At 41.5% G+C, this 22798-nt stretch overlaps 1 protein-coding gene across 1 annotated transcript in view; it reads left to right on the top strand.

The window, feature by feature from the left end:
• Positions 1-6596: 6596 nt before the first annotated feature.
• The window catches only part of Best3 (bestrophin 3), a 44311-nt gene continuing 28109 nt past the window's right edge, over positions 6597-22798 (top strand). The window contains exons 1-3 of the mRNA XM_004650087.2: positions 6597-6748; positions 11012-11106; positions 11576-11809. Coding sequence (XP_004650144.2) covers positions 6597-6748; positions 11012-11106; positions 11576-11809 — 481 coding nt within the window. The remainder of the gene's footprint in view (positions 6749-11011; positions 11107-11575; positions 11810-22798) is intronic.

Below are 22798 nucleotides of genomic sequence, written 5' to 3'. Positions count from 1 at the left end.
AGAATAGTAAAGACCACGTGACTTGATGCCAACATAAAGTGACTAGTTAAAAAAAATTTCAAGAAGCCCTCAAATTGTCAAAATGTAGATCATATTACTTGCTACTAATTATAGAAGTTAAAATATTTTCCGCTGAAAGAGGCTGGGGATATAGCTCAGTAAAAGTATTTGCCTTCAGGGCTGGAGAGATGGCTTAGCGGTTAAGCGCTTGCCTGTGAAGCCTATGGACCCCGGTTCAAGGCTGGGTTCCCCAGGTCCCACGTTAGCCAGATGCACAAGGGGGCGCACGTGTCTGGAGTTCGTTTGCAGAGGCTGGAAGCCCTGGCGCGCCCATTCTCTCTCTCTCTCTCTCTCTCTCTCTCTCTCTCTCTCTGTGTCTGTCGCTCTCAAATAAATAAATAAATAATTTTTAAAAAAAAGCAGAAAAAAAAAAAGTATTTGCCTTCAAAGCCTACCAATCTGGATTCAATTCCCCAGTCCCCATGTAAACCAGATGCACTAAGTGGCACATGCATCTGGAGTTTATTTGCAGAAGCAAGAGACACTGGCATGCCTATACACACACACACTCTCTCTCTAATAAATAAAAATACATTTTAAAAATGTACTCAACTAATATGTGGAAATGAACTTTGTGTCCAGTGAAAATACTCCTGTTGAGCCGGGTGTGGTGGCGCACACCTTTAATCCCAGCACTCGGGAGGCAGAGGTAGGAGGATCACCGAGAGTTCGAGGCCACCCTGAGACTACATAGTAAATTCCAGGTCAGCCTGAGCCAGAGTGAGACCCTACCTCGAAAAACCAAAAAAATAAAAAAAGAAAATACTCCTGTAGTGTAGCACGATCATCACTTTGGTTTTTATAAATCACAAATTACTTTTGGAATCTTAAAGAATGGGTCTGTTTTAAGCAAGCAATGTAATTTTTTTCTTCCCAAAACTTGTGTGCAGTAAACTGTGCAATTTGATATTTTGTGAGACAGTTTGAAATAAGTTGTAGTGGCTAGTCTCCTCAAAGGTGTTTATTTCGAAGTGGCATCTTTCAGCTGCCAGTATTAGAGTTCAACTATGAAGGTCCTCACTGGCTAATTTGCATTTAGAATGCTGTCTTTGACCATTAATTAGCTATTCCTCAAAACAATCTAATGTAATTTCTTTCCAAATATTTTTGAGCCATGATGGGTTGAATCTGTGGATATAGAACTCATTAATACAGAGGGCTGATTGTATATACAAAATGTATATACTCATATAGATTGTGTTTATATAAACATGAATTTGAAAGTATAAAATAGGGGCTGGAGAGATGGCTTAGTGGTTAAGGTGCTTGCCTGCAAAGCCAAAGGACCCACGTTTAATTCCCCAGGACCCATGTAAGCCAGCTGCACAAGGTGGCACATGCATCTGGAGTTTGTTTCCAGAAGCTGGAGGAGGCACTAGCATGCCCGTTCATTCTCTCTCTCTCTCTTTCTCTCAAATAAATAAAAAATAAAATTTTTTAAATTATGAACTAGGGCTGGAGAGATGGCTCAGTGGTTAAGGCATTTTCCTAAAAAGCCTAAGGACCCAAGTTCGATTCCCCAGTATCCACATAAAGCCAGAGGCACAAGGTGTTACATGTGTCTGGAATTTGTTGCAGTGGCTAGAGGGCCTAATGTGCCCATTCATTCTCTCTTCCTCTCTCTCTCTCCCTCTTTCTCTCCCTTCTAACTCTCAAATGTGTGTGTGTGTATATGTGTGTATTGTTTGTTTTTGTTTCTCGAGGTAGGGTCTCACGCTAGCCCAAGCTGACCTGGAATTCGCTATGTAGTCTCAGGGTGGCCTTGAACTCATGGCAATCCTCCTATCTCTGCCTCCTGAGTGCTGGGATTAAAGGCGAGTGTCACCATGCACAGCTTAAAATATATCTTTTAAAGTATGAAATAATCCTTTTAGGGCATGTGAGTTTTTGAGCTTTGTTTATGCTATTTTGTTTTATTTGAGTTTTAATTATATTCAGATTTTGGGGGGTTTTGTGGCTTCATATAGGGATTGTCTATTGTGAGATTTAAAAAAAAATTTAATATTGTTATTTATTTGAGAGAAAGTGTGTGTGAGAGAAGGAAAGAATGAGTATACCAGGACCTACTGCTACTGCAAATGAACTCCAGTTGCATGTGCCATTTTGTACATCTGGCTTTACTTGGACACTGAGGAATCAAACCTACACCATTAGGCTTTGTAAGTAAGTACCTTTAACAACTTCAGCTACCACAAGATTTTTACAAAGTGTTTTTATATTCTATAAACAACAACAAATATAATTACCCCACTGAAAACTGAGATCCACCAACAGTGCTCAAAGTGCTCCACAGAGGAGGATATGGTCTTTTGGCTCTGCACTTAAAACTGCTGGAAATCGTGTGGTTTCAGGGCCATCACACATCCAGTAGGTTATGTGCCAAAGGGGTTTTACAGAATACCAATACTTCTAATATTTAAGCACTTGTTGTTATATGTGCTCAAATTCTCAAAGACTTTATAAGCTTTTACAAATGTAACTTCAGATCTAGCCGACCACTTTTCATGACAACCCAAATATAAGCTGTGAAACACTATGGATATGCTTTCTGAATGTACTCACAGACAAGCGAGAGTAAAGATAAGGTGATAATCAACAGTAAATACATATTGAATATCCACAATTTACAGGGCTCTAACTATGAATAAAAAATGGAGCAACGGGGCTGAACAGATGGCTTATCAATTAAGGCACTTGCCTGCGAAGTCTAAGGACCCAGGTTCAATTCCTCAGTACCCACATAAGCCAGGTATACATGAAGGCTCATGCACCTGGAGTGTTTGCAGTGGCTAGAGGCCAAGGTACACCGATTCTCTCTCTCTTTCTCCCTCCCTCTTTTTCTCTCTCAAATGAATAAATAAAAAATAAAATACAGCCAGGCGTGGTGGCGCAGGCCTTTAATCTCAGCACTTGGGAGGCAAAGGTAGGTGGGTGGCTGTGAATTTGAGGCCACCCTGAGATTACATCGTGAATGCCAGGTCAGCCTGGGCTAGAGTGAGACCCTACCTTGAAAAACCAAAAAATAAAATAAAATACATTTAAAAAAAAGAATGGGGCAAAAACAACTCTGTCATTGTTCTAAAGTACTTATAGTTTGACAAAGAAGCCAGCCAGATACGTATAAAAATTACAAATTTTTTGAAAATAACTTAATTATATAAATTCTTTATTATAACTTAATTATATAAATCTTTTGTTCTATTTTTTTAATTTTTTGTTTATTTTTATTTATTTGAGAGCAACAGATAGAGAAAGAGGCAGATAGAGAGAGAGAATGGGTGCGCCAGGGCCTCCAGCCACTGCAAATGAACTCCAGATATGTGAGTCCCCTTGGGCATCTGGCTAACATGGGTCCTGGGAAATCAAGCCCTGAGTCAGGGTCCTTAGGCTTCACAGGTAAGCACTTACCGCTAAGCCATCTCTCCAGCCCTTGTTCTATTTTTTAATATTTTTATTTATTTTATTTATTTATTTTTATTTATTTTATTTTTTTATTTTTGGTTTTTCGAGGTGGGGTCTCACTCTAGCCCAGGCTGACCTGGAATTCACTATGGAGTCTCAGGGTGGCCTCGAACTCACGGCGATCCTCCTACCTCTGCCTCCCAAGTGCTGGAATTAAAGGCGTGCGCCACCATGCCCAGCTATTTATTTATTTGACAGAGAAAGAGGGAGAAACAGAAAGTGAGAGAGAGAATGGGTGCACCAGGACCTCCAGCCACTGCAGATGAACTCCAGATGCATGCGCCCCCTTGTGCATCTGGCTAACATGGGTCACGGGGAATCGAACCTGGGTCCTTTGGCTTTGCAGGCAAACTCCTTAACCGCTAAGCTATAGGGTCACATTCCATAGCCCTGACTGGCCTGAAACTCACTACATAGTACAAAGTATCCTCAAGCTCATTCAGTATTCATGCCTCAACCTCCCAAGTACTAGAATTATAGATGTGAGCCACCTTGCCTGACTTCTTCTTTACTGAATAAGTATTTTATTTACATGTTTTTCCACAAAAGGTATGTGGTTTTTGTTGTTGTTGTTGTTACTTTCTTTAACCTTATAGTGCAATGATTGATGCTCAAGTTACTTTAGAAAGTTGGAAGGATCCTGGGAATTGATCTTGACATTAATTATTCTATATTTAAAGAATGTTAATGAACTGTCTCTTTTACAAAGGAAAATATGTGGATGTTATCAATATAAAAGAACCAAACTTGAATTATTTAAAATTTTCCTAGCTAGTCATGGAACGATTATAATGAATTAGTATGTTACAGTTTTCCAGTTCACCAGGACATTACATATGTTCTATGCTCTCCTAAAACACACACACACCCACACACACACACACTCTTGTTGCTTTTAAAGGAAGAACATTTTCAATACCTTTCAAATGAGACAAAGTCCTGTTTATATCTTGCCTGGCCAAGTTTATGACTTCATTTCAAGTGCAAAAAGACTACCCTAATCCCCTTCCTTGGCTACTGAAGTCTCTTTAGAACTCTTTAGTGGAAAATGGACCTTCTTCCTTGAGCCCAATGCAGAGTTGAAATGAATCTTAGCAGACTCTAGGGCCCCACATCCGTCACATCACCACAGACTTCTTATTCAAAGAGGTACTTTGGGTGGCAGGTGGAGTTATAATTATAGATTAGAAAAAAGCAACCTCAGCAGCTGTCACTTCTGTTTGTTCCCAGCTATAACTGTCATCAGTGGGCAAATTGGCATAAACAGACCTCAGCAAGTGGAAAAACATTTAACCCCTGGGCTTGTTATACACTGACTCCTCAGGGGAGCTAGAGAACAGATAGAGGCCTGACTGCCCATGAGCTAAGGGTGTAACTCAGAGCACGCCATCAGCCTAAAGGCACCTCTTCAGGAAGAGCCTGACATCTGAAGATTTTTCCGTCCTGCCAGAGCCTCCAGAGAAAGGTTAGTGCACCAAGTAAAGCTATGTGTTTAGCTGTACCCTCCATGCCATGCAGTCTTAGCTTCTCTGACAGAGCCTAAATAAAAAGGTGGAGTATTAAATGTAAGGGGGGAAAGTTGTTTAAGGACTGCTGTTTAGAACTATCATTCCTATGAGAACACATTAAGAATTACGTTTCATTTATTAAACTCCTTTCCCAGAGTTGCCTGTGTTCACATAGGGACAAACAGACGAGGTAAAGATGGGAAAGTGACGCCAGTCTTATGGCGTCAGTCCCATCCTTTTGTAGTATTACTCATTTATGCCAAAAGGCCCTGTTTTTTTTTTTTTTCTTTTCTTTTCTTTTCTTTTTTTTTTTGATTAAAAAAATGAGCGATGTTGCAGGGTAAATTTGTCCGGGGTGGGGGGGGGTGTGAAAAAAGTTCTATGAATGTAACTTCCTATTTTCATTTCCTTAGATAAAATGGGAGATTACAGTTGGCTAGTTTTCCTAGGTGTGCATAAACATAAAATATTCTTGTTAAAATAAATGTGTGATGTGAGTTACTTTTTAAAAAAAATAAGTTAGAAGACTTTTTTTTCATGTGTATCTATTACAATTCTACCTAAAAACTTCCGGTTCTCCTGTTCTCGACCTCAGCCACGCTGTAAGAGTCTCCTCATCATTCTTTTTGAGAAAAACCTAAGATTTCAAAGAACTCTCGTTTTATCTGCCAGTAGCTGAGCAGAGGTTTCAAAGATTAGCTTTGAGCCATCTACCTCAAAGCTCAGTGTTTCACAGCTAGCTGAAAGGCAATTGGAATTCCTAAGAACTCACTGCAAACCACGCTTCCAGGTTCTGTTCTCATCCTGCCCATACCCATGGAAGAGATTCGAGTAGGAGTCCTACATAGTGAACTCATTCTGCTCAGCTCCGAGCAAAAAGCTAAACGTCTCTAAGCATTTTAGTGAGGCATTTCATAGAGAACATGCTGGCTTCTTTAGAAGCACACAGAAGGCTAAGTGCATGGAAACAGCCACTCAGAGAGCCCCACATGCAACTAAGACCGCACTGGGTGCTTGGACAACTGAACTGCCCTGAGGGCCTGGGTTCTTCTCCGTACCATCTCCTGATTTCTAAGAAAGCTGTCACTTTTTCCCTTAGGAAATTTAAAGGTGAAATAAATACTTCTTTGCATAGTTTGTCAAATATAAGCCCAAATAATAAGTTTGGCCACTGCTTTTGAAAATGTCAATTAATGTAGCAGATCAAGTATGATAGGTGACAGATACTACAGTATATCTTATATGTCTCATTTAACCATTCAAACATTTACTAAGCAATGGCTAGATAGTCTAAAAATAAACTTAGCAATTAAGGTAATTTTAAGATGTCTAAAAATACTTTTCCCAATTTTATCCCCTGAAAGTTCAAGCACAGTGAGATAGTGGTGTCCAAATTGTTTAAAAAAAAAAAAAATTGAGAAAAGCAAAAAAAATAAATTGTGGGGGATGCTGACTTATTGGTTACTGTTCTGGGTTTCCTTTGATACGTAGGTTTACATCCTCTGTTAAATGTGACTTTTTATTTGTGTTTTGTCTTCTTGCTCTTCTAGAAAAGCACTATCCAAGATGACTGTCACTTACTCCAGTAAAGTGGCAAATGCGACTTTTTTTGGATTTCATAGGTTACTCCTCAAGTGGAGAGGCAGCATCTACAAGCTTCTGTACAGGGAGTTTATTGTTTTCGCTGTTCTTTACACAGCAATAAGTTTGGTGTACAGGTACTTTGCTCTGCATGTCCGTATCCTTAAGTGACCATCAACTATTACGTAAGAGTACAGCCTCAAGACTCTGAACCCTTTGGTTGCCGCTGACTTTTGCATTATATAACCCCTTCCTTTGCATGAACCTCTGTATTGTCTTTTTCACAGGACAGGGTATTTTAATCCACACTTAACCATTTCTTAGGAGTAAGGGATAGTTACTATCAAATCCAAAGAGATCCAAAGGACTCTCCCTCCAGCCCCACAAGACTGGATCATAAGATATCAGTCTTGTTGCTTTAGACAGACATGGAAAGGTTTATGCTTAGACACTAGCTATGTGATGATTGTAAGTAGACAAAACCCACAGGCAATTCTTTGTGTTTCTGTCATCTATGTCATTCATAGTTTGATGCAATCTGACAGCTCCTTACAACTGCATAGGGAGTTAATATATCGGGAATGTCCCTTAGCAGGTAACTCTCCTTCCTTTAGCCTGGAAGGTAAGCTCTCATCCAGGATGGTATGTGCTGACCATACCAATGCCTCAACCAAATAAGTAAGACCTGAAGAATAATCTATTTTCTTTATTTTTTTTTAATTTCAAGACAATCATGTTCACAAAAGGAGGCATTTGTTCTTTTTGACATGGTGACATGTATCTGTCAGATTGATAGAAACCTTGAGTAATGGCATAATCCAAGACATACTTTTACCACTAAAATTTATACTGAATAAAATTTTATCAGTGTGATAAAATGGAAGATTTGTGAGGGGTCCTTCCTAATCAAAGTTGAGGGGCTACCATTTTTCTTTGGATGAAGCTAGAACTTGAAAGAGGGAAGCTTAAGGTTTTGGAAGCTGTATTTCCACCATTTCTTTTTTTAATTTATTTGTTTATTGACAACTTCCATAATTGTGGACAATAGCCCTCCCCATTTTCCCCTTTGAAACTCCACTCTCTGCCATAGCCCTTCCTTTGCGTGCCAGTCCCTGCGTACAGACGAAACTTGTGTCTCACTGCTCTTACCTACACTCTTCCTTGCAGCCACAAGACTCCACTTGCAGAAGAGGGTTATTAATTCAGCTATCTGATCACTATCAAAGCAAAATGGAGACAGCTATTTTGCTACCCATCAAAGCTACCATTTCAGGACTAGAGATACGGCTCAGTTAACAAAATATTTGCCTAGTATGCACAAAACCCTGTGTTAGTTCCTGAGTACCACATAAACCAGATGTGGTAGTGCATACTTGTGATCCCAGGACTCAGGAGATCGGAGCAAGAAAATCAGAAGTTCAAGATCATTCTCTCATCCGTGACTACCTGAATTACATAAGAACCTGCCTCAAAACAAATGAACAAAAACACCCATCATGCCAAACAAATGTACTTATTGGTATATATTTTGCCAAAGTATCTTCAGAGGAAAAACCTTATATTAGTGGGGCATGGTGGCACTCACCAGCACACGGGAGGCAGAGGTAGGAGGATTGCTGTGTGTAGTTTGAGACCTCCCTGAGACTCCATAGTGAATTCCAGGTCAGCCTGGGCTACAGGGAGACCCTACCTTGAAAAACAAACAACAAAAAAACTTATTTAAAACCTCTATTAATATGTTATTCTGATAACTTATTCATATTTCACCTGGGCCTTTGGAATGTAAAATAGTGAAAGACATGATGATGTTCCAAGATAATTATCTCATTTGTTTATTTTTACTAATGTGAGTTTATTGCTGCTACTGCTACTTAGAATAGAAAAGACCTTAGGACTGTTTCCATGCAGCCAGAAATGCTCCTTGGGGCCTCAATGTTTCCTCCAATTTCATACTGATACCTCCCCAAATTATATGCATATATTTTCCCAAAGATCAAAAAGTACTTACATTTTTAACAATAATCATGAGTTGAGTTTCCCTTCATTTTGTTAAAGTTCAACTGTTTGTTAAAGTAAATGTACCAAGAATCATAGGATGAATTTATCAGAAAAGAAGTCAAATATACCTGTGGGAGAACATAAACAAAGTTTAATTCTCATGTCTACTAATGGCTTTAAGTTTTTTATTAAACCTATTATAAGAATATAATTATACCTAACAAAAAGATCATAAGGCAGAATGAAAATTCATTAATTTTATTATTCCTCTTCCAGTTTTGGGAAGATTTGACAAAATAATCTCTGCTGTATCTTCTAGGTATCAAAATTTCCATGTGTCTATTATCTGAATATTTTTAGCCAATTAGTTGCAATAGCAACCATTTTTTTAAACTTTTTAAAATTTTTGTTTATTTTTATTTATTTATTTGAAAGTAACAGAGAGAAAGAGGCAGGTAGAGAGAGAAAGAGAGAGAATGGGCGCCCCAGGGCTTCCAGCCACTGCAAATGAACTCCAGACACATGCACCCCCTTGTGCATCTGGCTAATGTGGGTACTGGGGAATCAAGCCTCGAACCAGGGTCCTTAGGCTTCACAGACAAGCGCTTAACCACTAAACCATCTCTCCAGCCCAATAGCAACCATTTTGTTATTATGTATGAAAACATACATATATGAGTTTTTAACAATAATTTATTTATTTACTTATTTGATAGAGAGAGAGAGAGAGAGAGAGAGGAAGAGGCAGAGAGAAAGAATGGGCAGGTCAGGGCCTCCAGCCACTGCAAACGACCTCCAGATGCATGCGCCCCCTTGTGCATCTGGCTTACGTGGGTCCTGGGGAATCAAACACGGGTCATTAGACTTCACAGGCAAACGCCTTAACCTCTAAGCCATTTCCCCAGCCTCATATATGAGTTTTGAATCCTCATAATACCCCTAATATGTAACTATTAGTTCCATAAATTGTAGAAACTAAGAGTCCTAGAGATGTTAAAATAAGTTTAAACTCCATGTCTATAACAGACTTCGTACTATAATCTGGCTAGGACTGTCCAACTCTAAGATCCATGCTTTCCATTCTAAAACTTCCTGGCCACTTCTATTTATGCACTAGAAAACCACTCTGTGTGTGACTTGACATCACCATGACTCTGACAGGCTTATGAAACCAGTCAGTGTCTCTCTTGTCAGCTTGCCCTGACTTCATTAATTCTGACACCTCCTGTAAGGCTGGGGCAAGAACTTCATGCCCATCTGCACCCCAAACTTTATTAGAAGCAGTTTCAACAGTGGTCCGTCTGCAACCTAGTTGTGTACTCTGACCTCATGATCACTCTGCTTCCTCTAGCAACATCCCACCCACCCAAAGAGACCTTTGCTTGAAGCTTGCCTTGGGTATCTTCCTCCTGTGATCAGCTTTATCCATTGGTTTTAATGTGTGGCTTCTCTGTCCACAGTTTGATCACATAATTATCCTGTCTTTAGACATTTTTTTTGACTCTACATGCCCTCCCTACAACGTATCAACAATAGTCTCACTATTAGATGCAATTGTGTTCAACAATGTTAGAAAATGAGTTTGGGCAGATTGAGTCAGATCTAAAATAGAATTTTGAAACATTGGTTAAATAGTAATAAAAATTTCCACCTTTATTTGTGAAATCTGCTTTACTTACATTTCAGATGATTGTGAACATTAAGGTAAACAATTATACTACTCCTTGAAATTTAGAAGGTGCTAAGTAATGTACTGCGGAGAAAGATCTAGATGTCAAACAAATGTCATCATTTAATGATGTAGTAATTCTAATCAACTTAGTCAATATTCTCTTGTTTCAAGTAATCCTAGTGAGTAACTGAAAATGGAAGCCAGACTCAGTGGTACAGACCTGTAATCCCAGCTACTTGGAGACTGAGGCAGGAGAATGGCAAGTTCAAGGCTCACTTGATCTACAGAGTGAGTTCAAGGCCAGCCTCAACAACTTGGTGAATCATGTCTCAGAAATGAAGTAAAAAGAACTCCGTAGTAGATCATTTGTGTAGTGCCAATTGCTAGTATTGCAAAAATCAAATAGAAAGAAAAAGAAATTGGACTACTTTATAACATACCTTGCTCCAAATACAATTAACCACATATATAAGATTTTAAAATGAAATTGTTAATAAATCCCATTATTTAATAGCCAATAGCATGTCTGTACTAAAAACTTTAGTACTTCAAACACGAAACAAGACACTTTTTAGACACATCCGTTTAAGGAAAAAGAAAAAATATATATATAACTCCTTAAAAAAAAAATACCTGAGATTATTTGTGCTTAATTGCTTGCACTGTCACCTGCAGGGCAGGTGCAGAAGGACAACATCATAAAGGGCTGTGCATTTTATTTTTGCTCCAGATTGTTACTTACAGGAGCCCAAAAACGTTACTTTGAAAAATTATCAATTTACTGTGACAGATATGCTGAACAAATTCCAGTAACCTTTGTGCTTGGTAAGTATAGGTCACACGCAGAATGCAGCCACACAGCTGTCTCCATTAGGAGGACAGGATGACTGCATGGGCGTGTTTCCAGGCTGAGAGGCATGTCGGGAAAGCCAGCCAGCGCTTGCACTAGACCACACATCCATACGTTTGCCTTCAGGGCTGCTTCCGCTCAATTAACACCCAACAGTCTGAGGTCATAATCTGCTACTGGACAATTAAGCTTTCTCTTCACTAACTCTCCATCTTTGCAGTCTTTACTTGAGTTCTAATACCCACTGACTGGGTGCCCTGGTATTGCCAGGCACGAATGATCTCTTTTTTTTTTTTCTTGGAAGGCAAAAATCTTAAGATATGGATAACATATTTTTCAACCCCCAACTCCCCCCAAAAAAGGCTAACCATCTGCTAAACGCATCAGTTGTCACCTAGCTGTCTGCTGTAAGAACTAGCTTGTGAATTTCCCACTGTCCTGCAGGATTTTATGTGACACTGGTAGTGAACCGATGGTGGAACCAGTTTGTGAACCTGCCCTGGCCGGACAGGCTGATGTTCCTCATCTCCAGCAGTGTCCACGGGAGTGACCAGCACGGGCGCCTGCTCAGGAGGACGCTGATGCGCTACGTCAACCTCACGTCGCTGCTAATCTTCCGCTCGGTGAGCACAGCCGTGTACAAGAGGTTCCCCACCATCGACCACGTGGTTGAAGCAGGTACAGTGCGGCTTTCCTTTGTTTGACTCTAACTCTTCTCAGCTGAGAGAGGGACCCCTGGGTGTCTTTTGCAAATGCCCATATTTTATTCATTCACTCAAGAAATGTTCACTGATTACCCACTGTGTGCCGGAAGCAGTCTTAAATACAGAGATGAGTTAGACGTGATTCCTGTTCTCAAGGACTGTACCCGAGAGCCACATGCCTTTAGTCTCAGCACTGATCGCCCTGAGTTCAAGGCCAGCCTGAGACTACATAGTGAATTTCAGGACACCTGGGCTAGAGTGACACTACCTGAGGGGGGGGAGGTGAGGCGGGGGAGGGGGGGAGGAAATGTACTTGAGAGGCCAAGGAGAGGAAGTTGCAGATAACCATGTTGCCTTGAGATGAAAAGAATAATGGTGATCATATATATTAAAACAATGTGTAATGCTTACATAGAGTTTTCCAGAACATGGTGGCTAGTTACATTCCTTTGGTTTTGGTTTTGGTTTTGGAGTTGAGGTCTCACTGCGTTGCCTAGGTTGGCCTCAAACTCAGGGCAATACTTTGCCTTAAGCTCTTTAGTGCTGGGATTACCACTTAAGCCACTACACCCAGTTTCTGGCTATTTCTGTTAAGATATTAAGAAAACAGTAGAAATCAGATTTGGAGAGGTTGCGGTCTATGGAATCACACAGCAGAAGAGCCAGAATTATAATTCAGGCTCAGAACTTCTACTTTTGTATGTTTTTAATTAATTTACTCATTCGTTCACTCATTCATTCATTGATGTGCAAGCAGAGGGAGACAGAGAATGGATGCTCCAGGGCCTTTAGCCACTGCAAATGAACTCCAGATACATGTACCACCTTGTACATCCAGCTTTATATGGGTCCTAGGGAATCAAACCCGGGTCACTAAACTCTTCAGGCAAGCACCTTAACAACTGAGCCATCTCTCCAGCCTCCTTGATATGTTTCTTGAAGCAAAGTCAATTCTGGAAGGAATCTTCATGTTGACTTTCCACAGACAGATCTGGAGAGGTGGCAATCAGGTTCAAGAAGGAGCTGCTATCTGTTGACCTATGCTTCACAGCAGATGTGATTTCTCCATTTGGGTTCCTGGACACAGTGCATGGAGAACAAATCATGTGTAAGAGATGGTTCTCTTTGGTGTGTAAATATTTAGCAAAAAGGTGTTAAACCACCCTTCAGTAGAGAGAGTAAGTGAGATAATTCTTGGCCCATAGAAGAACCATGGGGTGATTTTGCCTTTATACTGTCAACAGTCTCAAACCGAATCTTAGTCTCCAACTTGCCTTTTCTAAAGTGTCCTTGAAAATAGTGTGCATGGGTTTTGTTGTTTTACTAAAAATAATACTTTTTTGAGTATTTTGTGGACTTTTCTTGTTGTTTAGCGCTAGCTAATTAGTAAGAGCATAATGCAACGGTTGGGATCTTGACTCCACCGCTTATAAACTATATGGCCCCACATACATATTTAACCTTTCAGTGCTCAACTTTCTCATCTATAAAATTGACTTATACACCACCTACTTTACATGTCTTATAGACTTGCTATGAGAAGTAAATCAAGATTTGCAAAGTGTCCAGAGCATTATCTAGCACCTGGTTTTTAGTGTTTTAATGAAATCACCTAAAACAGCATATCACAGCACTTTGACTTCAGGCTTTGTGTGGAGATGACACCCCGAGTCTTCTTAATCTCCTTTCCACATGAGGCTGAGAGTCAAGGTGGGAACAATGAAAGGGATGGACATCACATTGTTAGTGATATGGCCTGAGATGTGAGGAAGTCATGAGTACAAGGAGGTGGTTAAAGGTCCACGTGGAAGCTATGAATGGCCTGGGGAAGGCACAGGTGTATCATGACATAAACCCAGCAAAAAAAACAAACAAACAAACAAACAAAAAAAAACACCAAATACAAATGCACTGCCACCTATCCCCCAAATTTAACAATGTAATACTACTTCAGAATGACTTAACTGAAAATGGTCCTCAAAAGCTTAATTTTCTTATCCCAATGTGTAAAGACTCAGAAATAGAATTAGCACCTCTGAGGAAAAACCTTTAAAAAAAAAAAGAAAGAAAGAAAACCAACATTCCACCCTTGGAATGAAGAGAGATGCCAGGTACAATTCTCAAGCAAACTGCACCCCCTCAGAGTCACCTCAGTATTAAAGGCACATCGGAGAAGCCAGGTCTGCTAGCAGTGGAGAGGCCTTTGGGGTTTTGGTCAAACATGAGCTCAGAGGGCTATCTGGACATGTGCCTGAGGGAGTAAGTTGATAAAAGGAGACAAACAGGAGAATGGCATGATTTCATTTCCTTTGAATGTAGCATTCATTATATATTTGTACAAATGTCTGCCATGAACTTGGATCTGAGCTTCCCCTTTACAAGACTTCTGGGATGTTGAATTTCACCCCTCTCTCCAAATACCGATAACCCCACCATTCCAAGGGATCTGAAAATTAATCACCCCGTCTTTGGTGAGCATTTAAAATCATGTCTCAAGGTGTGATTCACAAACCCACACACCTCATGGCACCTTGACTAAGTTGAAATGCACATTTGTAGGCCCCACTTTAGACCTGATGAATAAGAATCTTTTGGGTGTCCTGCCTACACCCCTGTAGCTAAGCATGCTCCCACTGTCTCCACAGTCCCCATTGGTGTTAAGATAGTCTTATTATGAAGTTCAACTTGGCCTCAAACATGAATCCTCCTGCCTCAGTCACCTGAGTGCTGGGTGTACAGGTGATCACCATGCCTGGCTTCATGTCATATTGTTTTAAATATATTTTTGTTTATTTGAAAAAGAGAGGGCTGAAGGGAAGGCTTAGCAGCTAAGGTGCTTACCTTTACCTAAAAGAGAGAGAAAAAGATAGAAAGAGGGAGAATAGGCACGTCAGGGGTCTAGCCACTGCAGATGAACTCCAGACAGACACATGCACCACATAGTGCATCTGGCTTAAGTGGGTACTGGGGAATTGAACATTGGTCCTTTGGCTTTACTGGCAAGTGCCTTAACCACTAAGCGATCGCTCCAGCCCCTCCATGTTATTTTTGTATGCACTGAAGTTTGAAGTAACTGAGTCGTTTTTTACAATGTTGTTTTTTTTTTGGGGGGGGGAGGGTGTTATGCTGGTTTGTGTCTGTTCACGTGTGTGTGAGTACATATGTGTGTGCATGCTTACGGAGGCCAGACGTCAACTTTGAGTATCTTCCTCAGGTGCTCTGTACTTTATATTTTGAGATACAGTTTCTTGCTTAACCTAGAGCTTACAAGTTCAGCTAGACTAGCCAGCAAGCTCATCTCTGCCTTCTGGTTGCTGGCATTACAGGTATCTAGGCCATGCCCAGCTTTTACGTGGGGTGCTGGGATCCAAACTCGGGTTCCCATGCTTGAAGCCATCTCCCCTCCCCAGGCCTTCGGATGCTTTTTTTCTTCTTTTTTTTTTTTTTTTTTAACTCTTCTGTTATCTCTGAGGCAGAAAGCTTTGGCAACTACAAACTCATAATTAACAACAAAATGAAAGAGTAGATTCCGGACATTCACCTTGCCAGTGGCTCCAGAATTATTAGTGCCTCAGGGCACGCTGCCAGGTCAGAGGGCTTGAAGGGTAGCCGCTTATGCGTGACCAACATGATACTGCCTTAAAGCCTTTGATTAGTTCGTTCTGACTGAAAGAGGCTGAGAACTGGGGAAGATATGAAGCCAGGTGCCCAATGAGCCCCTCACTGATCACTCTGTTAAAAAAAAGAAAAAGTTGAGGCAAGAGGAATGCCCTGGGTTCGAGACTAGCCTGGACTAGAGTACCAGGCCAGCCAGGGGTACAGAATAAGACTGTGTCTCAAAAAAAATACTGTTGCTCTCTTTAATTTTTAAGGGCAGTAGGCATATCTTGTGCACCAACGAATGTAAGATTTGTGTGTCGGGGGCATGGTGAAGGTTCCACGATACTAAATACCCGAACAGCCCCGGAGGCCTTCCGGGCTGCCCTGGCACCAGCGTCCTCTGCCCAAGGCAGTGCTGACTCACGGCGCCCCGCGCCTTCCCGGGCGGCTGACTCAGGCTGCACACCTCACCAGTCCAAGTCCGCCCAACGGGACGCACGCCTCCTGCCTGTGCCAAGGTTTCTGGGAAGAAGAGGAAATTCGGGGTGGTGGAAAATGTTTGGCAGATACCCTGAGTCCACAGCCGGGGCACCTGCTCTAAGGGCAGAGAGGACTGGCAAATGAACAACCAGGCCCTGAAGCATGGAGGCAAAAGGCGGCTGAGGGCACAAAATAAAAATTGGCAGATGACTGCCTTACATAAAGTCGCCTTTTAAAAAAACTTTTTTAAAAAATTTAATTTAATTTTTGGTTTTTGGAGGTAAGGTCTCACTCTAGCCCAGGTTGACTTGGAATTCACTATGTGGTCTCAGGGTGGCCTCAAACTCACAGTGATCCTCAGCCTTCTGAGTGCTAAGATTAGAGGTGTGTGCCATCAAGCCCAGCTCCAGGTTGTGTTCTTTTATTCATTTATTTGAGAGAGAGAGAGAGAAAGAGAGAGAGAGGCATATGAGAGAGAATGGGCACTCCAGGGCCTCTAGCCACTGCAAACGTACTCCAGATGTATATGCCATCTTGTGCAGATGGCTTATATGGGTACTAGGGAATCAGACCTGGGCTTTTATGCTTCACAGACAAGCGCCGTAACTGCTAAGCCATCTCTCCAGCCCAAAATCAACTGTTTAAAAAAAGTAAATAAAGTGTATGCTCTCAAACATCAGTGAATATTAGATACTTACTGTTAAAATCAGTGCTGCTAAAAGTAATTCCAAAATGGCATTGCCATAGATTCTGGTTCAGGAGATCTGGAGCAGGGTCAGTATAGGTAAGAAGCCCAGACCACGCTCAGAAACAGACTGGGATTGAAAGCAGCTTCTTGCACCCTCTCCGCTCTCTTGCTCCGTGGAGGGCATGGCTTGCATAGTAGCTTCAGTGCGGGCCAGGAGGAAGTAGGGGAGGGGCTGGGAAAATGAAGACCTGAAGTGCTTCTCTAGCACCTGACGGCGCACCTCATGGGCTGGGGCTGGAAAAGCCAGGTCTTTACCTACCAATCCTCGAACTTTCCTTGCTTTTACATTGGACAGACAAGTTCTTTGACCCTGAGCAGTAAACCAAACCACACTGCATGCTGCCAGGAAAATATTAGTGATTTGCTAGTGTGAAGTAAATTTCTTTTAAAACCAAAAAGCTTTTTATTTCTGTTCATATTAAAATAGATTAAACAATTGAGCTTAAAAAAATCAGTCAATTATACTGAAGAGTCCCAGAGTACTTTGTTACTACTATTGGTCAGTTATTGACCAGGATTGCAATATAGTTTCTGCCATTTGCTTGTTGGCCCTAAACCTGTTCTGGAAAATTCTAGTCATTCTAATTATCTGCCCTGGAAAATGTTACTCATTCTAAGCTAAGTGAGGTACCCAGTCCTAGATATTTGCTAACTCAAGTGAAGAGCTTAGTTGAATGCTTGTATTATGGCATTAAATGGAATCAGAACATTTTATCTAGAATTTCATATAGTACATCAAGAAAATAAAATAGTTCTCTTTTAAATTATTCCCAGAAGCACAAAGATGGATAAAAGGAAATTATCTCCATTCCTCTAACTGAAACATTAGCAAAGCTGATGATTAATTTATTGTGCATTTGCTCATTCAATAAAACTTTACTGAGCTGAGGAATAAGCTCAATTGGTGGAGTGCTTGCCTAACATGCATGAAGCCCTGACTTTGATCCCCAGCACTGTGTGAAACCAAGTTGTATGGCACATCTCTGCAATCCCAGCACTTGGGAAATGAAGGCAGAAGGATCAGGAGTTCAAAGTCTTCTTTGCGTACATCTTGTGTTCAAGAACAGTCTGTATTAAACAAGACCCAGTCTCAAAACAAATAAATAGATAAATAATTGAAAAATAAAGCTTTATTGAGTGTGTGCTGTGTATCAGGCATGGCACTAGTGACCAGAAATACAGTTTAAGAACACGATAGTTCCTGTCCTCAAGGATCAGTTAAAAATTACTAAAATTACTATAAATCTTGTCTTACATTTATCATTTCAGAGTCAGGCACAAGTATAGTTAGGTATAGCTGAACTCTGGCCATCATCACTTGGTGCATCCTGGCACTTCTGTGCTGTCCTCATTCCAGGGCCTCCAGCTTCAAACAGTCGTGCTTATACCATTTTGCAGATTCGGAAACTGAGGCCCAGGGACATTGGGTAACTTTGTTTTGCACTCGCAGGAAGCATTCAAACCTAGCGTGTCTGGCTCCAAGTAAATCCCTTTTCCTTTCGGAAGGGCAACACCTCCGCGTGTCGCATCTTGATGTCTTAAAAAGCTGATTAGGGGCTGAAGAGATGGCTTAGTGGTTAAGGCACTTGCCTGCAAAGCCAAAGCACCCAGGTTCAATTCCCTAAGACCCAGGTAAGCCAGCTGCTTCTGGAGCCTGTTTGCAGCGGCTGAAGGCTCTTGTGCGCCCATTCTCTTTCTCTTTGCCTCCTTCTCTCTCTCCCTCTCTCTCTCTCTCAAAAAAAAAAAAAAAAACTGGCTTTCATGTCAGTGACTTGTAGGCTAGCTCTTTTGTACTTCTGGCATCAACATATAATTTACTCAGTGATCTTCTCTCCCTGCGAAAAATCATTTGAATTTTGTTTAACATTTCTGCCTTGTGGTCTGCTGTTGTTCTCTCTGGTGTATTCTGCGATTCTGGCTTCCTTGAACTCTTGGAAGTCTCCAGTTGCTCTGTGTTACAGGAGACAGTCTAGAGAACAGGGGTATTTACAGTGTCTTCCCTGTTGGCTGAACTTTTGAAAGGCTGAGTCAGTTACCCCTATATTCTCACATGATGAGCCCGATCAGACAGAACGTCATCCTGTAAGTGAAACCTGACTCATCTTCACTTGCTTCACACTGGAGGGAAAGCGCAGGGAAGCTGGCCCCTCGAACATATGCTGTGAATCTGCAGTCTCTTAACAGTCAGTGTTTAAAGTTCTGTTTTAGGAGTTGAAGGCTCACCACCAGTATTTCTGAATGCATGATCAGATGCCACAGCCACTGAATTATCTTAGCATTTTTGTTTTGATTTATTTTATTTTATTTTATTTTGAGACAAGCTTTCATATGGATCCCAGGCTGGCCCTGAATTCACTACGTAACTCAGCTGACCTTGAACGTCCAAGTGCTGAAATTATAGGTGTGCCATTACACCTGGTTACGGTTGTTGTTGTTTAGAATAGGATCTCCCTGTGTATCCCAGGCTAGCCTGGAACTCATGGCAGTCCTCCTACATCAGCCTCTCAGAGTTTACAGGATTATAGGTTTGCGCTGCCCACATGGCCAGGTTCCTTTTTGTCTTGTTTGTTGGTTTGCTGATTTGTTTTGAAACAGGATCTCACACCGAAGCCAGGCTGGGCTTGGAACTCCTAGCAATCCTGCTTAACCTCCCTCCTGAGGGCTGGGATTACAGGCATTCACCACCATGCCCAGCAAGAGAGCTTCTCTAAACGGCGGGCTCCCAGGCAACCTAGGAAACCAAACTCTCTAGGGTTTAGGAACCAAGGAATCCACATTCAAATAAGTTACCCAGCAGCACTGCTGGACGACTTCAACTAAGAATGCCGCAACAGTGGCTGGAGAGATGGCTCCCTGCCTAAGTGGCTTCCTGCACAAGCACAAGGGCCTGAGGGGGTCTGGGTCTGCTGGGGAGCAGAGACCCGAGAATCTTTGACGCCCATAAACTGCTGAGGACTTGGGTTTGATCTCTAGTACCCACGTAAAACCAGATGAACAAAGGAGCACATGCATCTGGAGCTTGTAGGAGGCCCTGGGTATGCCCATACTCACTCTTTTAAATAAATTTTTAAAAGTCTGATCATGGTGGCTCATACCTTTAATCCCAGTACTTGGGAGGCAAAGGTAGGAGGATCTCCACGAGTTCAAGGGCACTGAGAGACTACATAGCGAATTCCAGGTCAGGCTAGACTAGAGTGAGGCCCTACCTCGAAACAACCACCAAAGACATTATAAAACAAAAATTGCCACACCACCCCTTGTTCTGGCAGTGGTTCCTAGACTCTGCCGTAGGTTGGAATCTCTGCAGACCTTAAAATCACCGACATCTTCCTCCTGCCCTTAGACATTCGGTTCCAATATCATGCTGAAATGCAGCAAAGCTTAGGGACCACTGTACAAGGACACCTCCGTCAACTCTCCTGGTTATAAATCTCCTCGGATCTATTCACTCAAGATAAATGACATTCTGGGCCACCTGCCCAGGTAGGGAGCTAAAAGCACTAATTTCGTGAATGTTGTTTCTTGGGTGTCATCATGTAGGAGGTCCAGAATAGAATATTAGTGTAGGGATGAGGATATAGCTGACTAGCGAAATTCTGGTCATATCAGGAAAAGAAAGGAGTGGCTGTCTCCACCTAGCATGGCTACCACGGAAATTGTCTGTACTCGCCATATCCTGTTCCAGTGTGCTGTGGGCTGTGAGCTGTAACTGCTTGTTGAGTGAATCGGTGCTTTTCTTGCTGCTGCACTAAAATACCCTTTAAAAGCAACTTAAGGGACGAAGGGCTTGTTTTGGCTTATAGTTTCAGGTCATTCACCACTGTGAAGGAACCAGGAGCTGCAGTCAGCTGGTCACATTGCATCCACAGACAGGAAGCAGACAATGAGGAATGCTGGTGCTCGGTTCACATTCCCCTTTTTTATACAGTCCATGGAATGGCGACCCCAATTAACCTAATCTGGTAACTCCTTCACGACAAACCCAGATATTTGTTTCCATTGTGACTTGAAATCCCATCAAATCCATGAGATTAACCATCACATTGGATAAATCATTTTAGTAGCTTGGGATCGTTTTGATTGGGATGAAATGGGGAGTAAAGCAGGACAAGATAGGATAGAAGGATAGGCTAAGACGAACAATAGAATAGAGTGGATATGATGCAATGTCAATGAACACATCATGTATAAGATAATTATTTTGTGATCCACATATATCTTCCTGTGGCTCATGGGAGGAGTTTGCTGTACTGCCCTATGCAATGCTGCCATGATGGGATTCAATCCCTCTCCATCTTGTTTTGCCTCTATAGTTGAAGTGGTGGCTTTTTTGCATTCATTTAAAAAACACAAAGCTGGGGCTGGAGAAATGGCTCAGAGGCTAAGGTGCTTGCTTATAAAGCCTAATGAACCAGGTTTGATTCCCTAGTACCCATGTAAAGCCAGATGCACAAAGTGGTGCATGCATCTGGAGTTCATTTGCAGTAGTTAGAGGCCCTGGTGTGCCCATTCTCTCTCTCTCCCTCTCTCTCTCTCTCTCCCCCCCTTTCTCTCTCTTTCATCTCTATCTGCTTGAAAATAAATAAATATTTTTTAATACAGAGCTGAAAATGAGCCAGAGACATTACAATCTTCCTGGAAAGAAGTCAACCCTGTGAGAAGGGTTAAGACGCTGACTGGACAGCTTTCTTGATCTGAAATAGCTGGCATCAAACCCATTCCTTCTTTAAGTTTCAAGGGGCAGAGCGCTTAGTCTTTCTGCTAACAGAAGCTTTATTGAAAGCAAAAGACATCTGCCTCAGCCTCAACCAAAGAAAAACAGGCCAACTGTACCGCAGAGAAAACATGATTGACAGGGGTCTTGTTTGTCAATGGATTTCATTAGTCCTTTGGCTTGGCGGGGGGGTCAATAAAATCTTTCCTTCAAGTAGCAAATCCAATCTTTCCAAACTACAGCTCAAGTTGCAAGTCAATGCAAACATCTATCTACAATGACAGATATAAATGTAGATGTTTTACTCTGATTAAAAACATTAAAGAAGGTTTTTTTTTCAGACAAGCAATATGAAAATTGCTGAGCTATACAGAAGGAAAGGTGGTAGCAAGGCGAGTTTGAGTCACATGCAATGGGATGCCAGCCAGTGGAAGGAGTGGGGCTTGGGGGAGCCACAGAGACAGACTGACATATGAAGGAGATATGGTGGTGGAAGCCCAGCCAAACTGCAGCATGTCAATAACTGTAATTAACATAGCCTTGTAGATGACAATAATGGAAGTAAAATAATTTTTTGTTTTAATGCATTTATTTATTTATTTACAAGCAGAGAGGAATAGAAGAGAGACAGACAGAGAGAGAATGGGCACTCCAGGGCCTCCAAGTCCTGCAAATAAATTCCAAATACATGCACCACTTTGTGCATCTGGTTTTGCATGGGTACTGGGGAATTGAACCCAGGTCATTAGGTTTTGCAGGCAAATGCCCTAACTGCTGAGCCAGCTCTCCAGCCTAAAAGTAATAAAAATTTTAAAAAGTGAAATCACAAGTGGTGGTGCACATCTGTAGTTTGGGCACTGCAGAGGTGGATCAGAGGTTCAAAGTTATCCTTGGCTACATAGTGAGTCCAAAGCGACCCTGAGCTATATGAGACCTATCAGCAAAGGGGAGACAATGCACTGGTATCTGCTTACAATGACTTGAGGTGTTGGCAAATATAGCATTCCATTTCATGACTAATGGCCCTTGTGCATTTGACCAATTGACCAACAACCTAAAGTGTTGTTTTGAATTGTCCAACAATTTCCAAACATGGGGAAATTTTAGAAATTTTAGAAAAACAATAGTTGACCCTATAGGAAATGACACAAATCATCTTTCCTGTACACTCTTGGAGAATGATGAATTAAGATCTGACTACTCATGGACCTTTCTCAGTCCCTAGCAAAGTACTCAATAAGTTTGGACTAAAAATTTAAAAATCATCAGCTTTTTTCCCTGTACATAACCCTTCCAATCAATAAATGTCCTACATGGAATGCAGGATCTAATGCAGGCTTTAGAATTGGCATAAGATAAACCCTCACTCCACATATTTGCTTTCTGCTTAGAAGCCAAGAAAAGACTTGCTAGCAATTTGA

This window comes from Jaculus jaculus, chromosome 6, assembly GCF_020740685.1.
Source record: "Jaculus jaculus isolate mJacJac1 chromosome 6, mJacJac1.mat.Y.cur, whole genome shotgun sequence".
NCBI classification, from domain to species: Eukaryota; Metazoa; Chordata; class Mammalia; order Rodentia; family Dipodidae; genus Jaculus; species Jaculus jaculus.
This window is presented reverse-complemented; position numbering and strand designations above follow the sequence as displayed.